The sequence below is a fragment of the Nicotiana tomentosiformis genome, chromosome 10 (genome assembly GCF_000390325.3).
Source record: "Nicotiana tomentosiformis chromosome 10, ASM39032v3, whole genome shotgun sequence".
Taxonomy (NCBI): Eukaryota; Viridiplantae; Streptophyta; class Magnoliopsida; order Solanales; family Solanaceae; genus Nicotiana; species Nicotiana tomentosiformis.
In genome coordinates, this window is record NC_090821.1 from 65,181,928 (window position 1) to 65,186,915 (window position 4,988).

At 36.5% G+C, this 4,988-nt stretch overlaps 1 protein-coding gene across 3 annotated transcripts; it reads right to left on the minus strand.

Moving 5' to 3' along the window:
- Positions 1 to 214: 214 nt before the first annotated feature.
- On the minus strand, positions 215 to 4,988 carry LOC104087388 (F-box/FBD/LRR-repeat protein At1g13570-like). Of its 3 annotated transcripts, none has more exons than XM_009591827.2 (4): positions 4,864 to 4,988; positions 1,159 to 2,005; positions 901 to 1,065; positions 215 to 799 (listed from the first exon to the last, which is right to left on the minus strand). In XM_009591827.2, the coding sequence occupies exons 2-4, from the start codon at positions 1,981 to 1,983 to the stop codon at positions 491 to 493; spliced, it is 1,299 nt and encodes a 432-aa protein (XP_009590122.1). In that variant the 5' UTR covers positions 1,984 to 2,005; positions 4,864 to 4,988; the 3' UTR covers positions 215 to 490. The 3 variants fall into 3 exon arrangements, with proteins under 3 accessions (XP_009590122.1, XP_070043429.1, XP_070043428.1); XM_070187328.1 differs by lacking the exon at positions 4,864 to 4,988 and adding an exon at positions 4,581 to 4,841; XM_070187327.1 differs by lacking the exon at positions 4,864 to 4,988 and adding an exon at positions 2,240 to 4,570.

Consider the following 4,988-nt stretch of genomic DNA (forward strand, 5'->3'; position numbering starts at 1 on the left):
AAAAAATTATTAAATTAACTGTTGTACTAGTTCTTTTAGTAATATACAAATGTATTTGGCAGTCAAAACATAACACCTTGAATAACAAGTACTAACTTGATTAAGAATGAGAAGACCAAATTTTAGATGAGAAGATCAACATTACCTTATGTATCTTAAGAATTACTTGATTCACAGTAGAAATCAAATAGGTAACTAATATTTATAACCTAAGTAAAGTAAAAAGCCATGCACTGTAATCACAAAGTCAAAAGAAACCATATATCCACATTCATTTACATCCCCGAACTGATGTTCCTACTTCTCTCAATCTTATGGCAATTAGGCAAAACACAGAGTTATACTATAGCATCAACATTCGTTTCTATATATTCACTTCAACTTCCAAAACACTTTCGCAAAAGATCATGATCTGATTAAAGAGACGTGAAGATCAAACAGGACGGTTATACAACAACAACATACCCAGTATTATCCCACACCGTGGGTATCAAACAGGACGGTTATATGGATGCTTATCCAAGTTATAGACAACTTCTGCTTCAGGTGATGCCCGCTGAAATTTTGTTAGCTCAGCGAGTAATCTGACAGCTGCAGAATCTTCAACTAGACATGGCTCGATTAGCATTCTCTCCAGCCCGGGAGACACGGCCAACAAAAGCTTCATAAGCTGCATCTCAGGGATTGTGCCATTAGTTTGTATTAGCTTAACTTCCCTGAGGTGATTAAATGACACATCTGAGAAACGTTCCACGTCAAGACATTCTAGAGCTGGTATATCATTGTCATCGCGCTCCACCTAAGAAAGATTAACAAAAACTCAACTCCCTAAGCTTATAGATGAATTAAGGAGTATCAAAATTAGAAAGCCACTACACAAAAAGCGAAAGCCAAGAGAACCTTAATTTCCACATATTGTAAATATGGAAAGCTTTTTATCAGACAAAGAGCGCATGCAACCTCATCCCAGCAACCCAGAAAAATACTAGATATGCGAAGATGTTTGACACAGTTAAGATTAAACGAAAGCCTTGTTGGTATTTCACCTGCTCCTGCAACAAAGGACTTAGAAAGAGGCAAAAATCAGGATCACCCATAGCCCAAAAGATGTTCAATCATTGAAACTGTATTACAATGAAGCCATGAAGCAACATTTACCATGTCATTTAAGTGGAGGTATTCTAGAGCAGAAAAGGACTCAAAAAACTCGGCAATATCACTTTTTCGTGCCGCAACATAATATTCCCTATGCATAAGTGAAAGTTTTGCCAGAAGAGGGCTACGTTTTAAACAGATAGAACTCATACTGCCTGTGAAGTCAAAAGATCTCAGCATGGGAGCGTTAATTCCAATGACATCGCTTAACGCACTTGAGATCTGCAGCACTAATTGCTCAAGCAACAAGCAATGAGAGATTAAACTTTCAAGCAACTTGGAAGAAATTGTAACATCACGTAATTCCAGGCTAATTAGCCTATCAAATCCTCTGCAGGCTGGTGGAGGTTGTACTGAACAATTTTGGAGAGTCAAATGCCTCAACTCGAAACACGTGAAAAATGAAGGCGGCAATTCGTACGGGTTACCCCTGATTGGAAGTCTAAGAACAAGATGCCGAATGCCATTTCTACGGAGGAAACGTATCAATTTGTCAATATTAGGAGATCTTTCCAAATAAGGAATGAAGAGGGTGAACTTTGTGATTGGTCCATCATGAAATCTCATAATGTGGTTGACAATCTTTGTAAATTTATGTGTAAAGTACATTAAATCCTTTTTGGTTATCCAGAGTGTTTGATCAAGCGCCAATTCTGGAAGTCTGCACCAGTTATACCTCCATTTCTTTGATAAGATGCTAGTCCTCACAACATCTCGTAAAGGCAAACGCACAAGAATATCATCAATTACATTCTCAGGGAGGCTGCTAAGCATATCGAGAGTTAAAGTTTGACAGTGATATTGCTTTTTGCCCTTAGGAGGCATCATATAAATATTCGCCAATAAGAACCTGCACAAAATAAACAAGAGTACAAAGATGAAGAAGATCACCAAACTATTTGGATAGAACTAATGTTCACATTGTAAAATAAACATGCCCACAACTGTAAGAAGAACAGATAGCGTGTTTCGAAAAAGAGGATAGAGCCTTTGTTTTGAAAACTAGCATCGTACGAAGAGAATGAATTAATGATTACAAAAATGAAGAGAAAAAACAATGACGAGAATCAGATATTAAGCTTACCAAGACCTAAGATTGAAGAAGATGGAAATAGCCTTTATTTTGGGCACTCCTTGCACTTTGGGCTCATCACTCTACGTCCCATCTCGAGTTTTCATAATTATAAAAGAACGTTTTAATCGCCCATCCTCCCCCCCCCCCCCCCCCAAAGAATGACAATTAGCATTAAACCTTGATAATTGCGCCGTACTATATTGTTAAATTGAGATGGAAGTAATACCATTTTAGCACTTGAATAAGCTTAGATTCTTGAACATGTACCAGGTTATATTTACACAATCAAGTCTTATTAGTTAATTATATGTCAATATCTTAACAAGTGTCAATCGGTAATCAACCAACTATCACATGTTAAAATTCATCGATAATGTAAAATTTTACGCTATTAGTATATATTACTTAAATCCTAAAAGTAATGGTGAAGGAACCTTTAAAATAGAATTTAGCCGATTCTTATTATTTTAATTTTTTTTTATAACCGTGGTGTCCGGGCTAGCTTGCGCGCACCTCGACTAATTCCACGGGATACCTGCCACCTCCCACCAGCAACAGGTACCAAGTACCTCGATCCACCAAGGCTTGGATAGATGGGAAGAAATCAACTAGTATTTGACTCCGTTGGGATTTGAACCTGAGACCTCATGGTTCTCACCCACTTCATTGACCATTAGGCCACACCCTTGGGTGCCGATTCTTATTATTTTTATTAAATGAAAATGAAAGTGAAAATAAAAAGAGAACTTTGCTGATGGATAATCACTTCAGCCTTCAATCCTAGGAGTACAAGACATAGGATTTTGTACAAGAGGTACCAAATATTGTCGATTTAACTTGTACATGGATTTGGGTCACACAATTTTAAAATGCTTACATCGCACGTATTTTCTAGCTGTGTAGACCAATTGTGTGCACACGTTATCATCAAGAAAGTTTTTAGAACTTACTGATCTTACTCTTGTCTAACTACAATGCCGTAATGAATTTTTCTCTAAATTGAATGCTTCAGCCTACTCCAAATCCTTTAAATCAAAATGAGATAGTTCCAATTAACTCGCGATTACCTTTTTTTTTTTTTTGAGAAGGTAACATATTTGTATATTAATATATAGACTTCACTAACTTTGTGAAGTCACCCATAATTACAAAATGAGTGCCCAAAAAGAAAATTAGAACACTTATAATCCTTGGTCTTCTCACATGGAATCTAGCACATCAAAAATGGATTCATGATCCTCCAAAAACTTTCCTTTACACCAAAAATAGAAAAGAGCTAGACATTTCATCTTCATCTTCTGGATGTTACTGGATTTGTCTCGCGATTACCTTTTAGTGACATGATAGTTTCAACTAACTCAAGATTACCTTTTAAGTGACATGATTGCATTAATATTTTTTACACCATCAATGCTAAGAATTTGAACTCATAGTTTTACTACTAAAATCTGAATAGCTAAATAAGCTTAGTACAGCTTTATTATCAAATTAGCACAATCCAGAGCTTACTTGGCAAGTATAACCACAAAAGAAAATAAAGATTTCTGTCATATTAAACAATACTAAGTTCATCTCTACAAAATACAGAACCTGGTAGCTGCAGCAAACACTTTGAAATTAGAACACATTCACATACCCAAGAAAAAAGAGTACTAACAGAAGATAAAAGCATTCTCACAGGCTAGAATTCATCTTGAGAGAAAAGAAGTGATTAATTAAAAAGGCATAGAAGCACTTCAAGCTTAGACCTAAGATTATTAGACTTTCTTCAGCGCCATGCCTTCCGCTACTGGGCATTGTTAGTAGTTTTGAAGTCTTCAGAAAGTACTTTGGACTTTAACTCTTTGGGTTCACCACTTATAATTCACGTCTCGATCTTCAAACCTATCCTTAATTGAAAAAAATCGCCATTTTAAAGAGGCTACACTGCCTCAGAGCAATTTTCCTACTTTCAGCTTTCATCCAACACTCATCAATAAATTTCTCATTATGTTTGATTTATTATGAAGATACACATTTTACCTAGAAAATATTAAAAATCTTCATAAACTTGACTTCATTCGACTCGTAGACTAAGGGTAGTTCGTTGCACGAAGCATGCGTACAAGCAGGGTCCGGGAAGGGCTGCGCCTCAAGGGGGTGTGATGTGGGCAGTCTACCCTACTGCAAGCATTAGTGGCTGATTCCACGGCTAAAACGACATATAGGTCACACGGAACAACTTTACCGTTACTCGAAGGCTCCCCATTTCTGACTCGTAGACTACCGCTGTAATTTAAATATTACCATAGAACTCCAACTTTATCTCAGTAATTATGTTTAAACCCACACATGACCTGTTGGATCTTACCATTAGAGCAAAGCCCTAGGGCTCGGCTTGTACAAAAAATTATGCTACTGCCTACGCTTGCCAGCTTGACATCAATGACAACGTTAACCTCCATCAAGTTATAAGCAAAATCCAATTGAATTTCAGCTGATTTCATTAGACCCAGATGATAAAAATACAATCTTGATTTCAAAATTCTACAGAACCAAAACACATAATAAAAGCACATGAGTTGTGTTAACAATGAAGCAAACAGTAAGTGAAAAAAAGAAGAAGAGAGAAATAGAGAGAGGAAGATGAGAACCTGAGGATGAATTGTGAAGTACTCGCTCCTATAGTTACTTCATTGATTGACGGCTAATTCAGTTTTTTCATTGGAGTTGTTGAGTGTTGAAGAAAATGAAAGAATGGTTAATTTTTGTTTCGTTA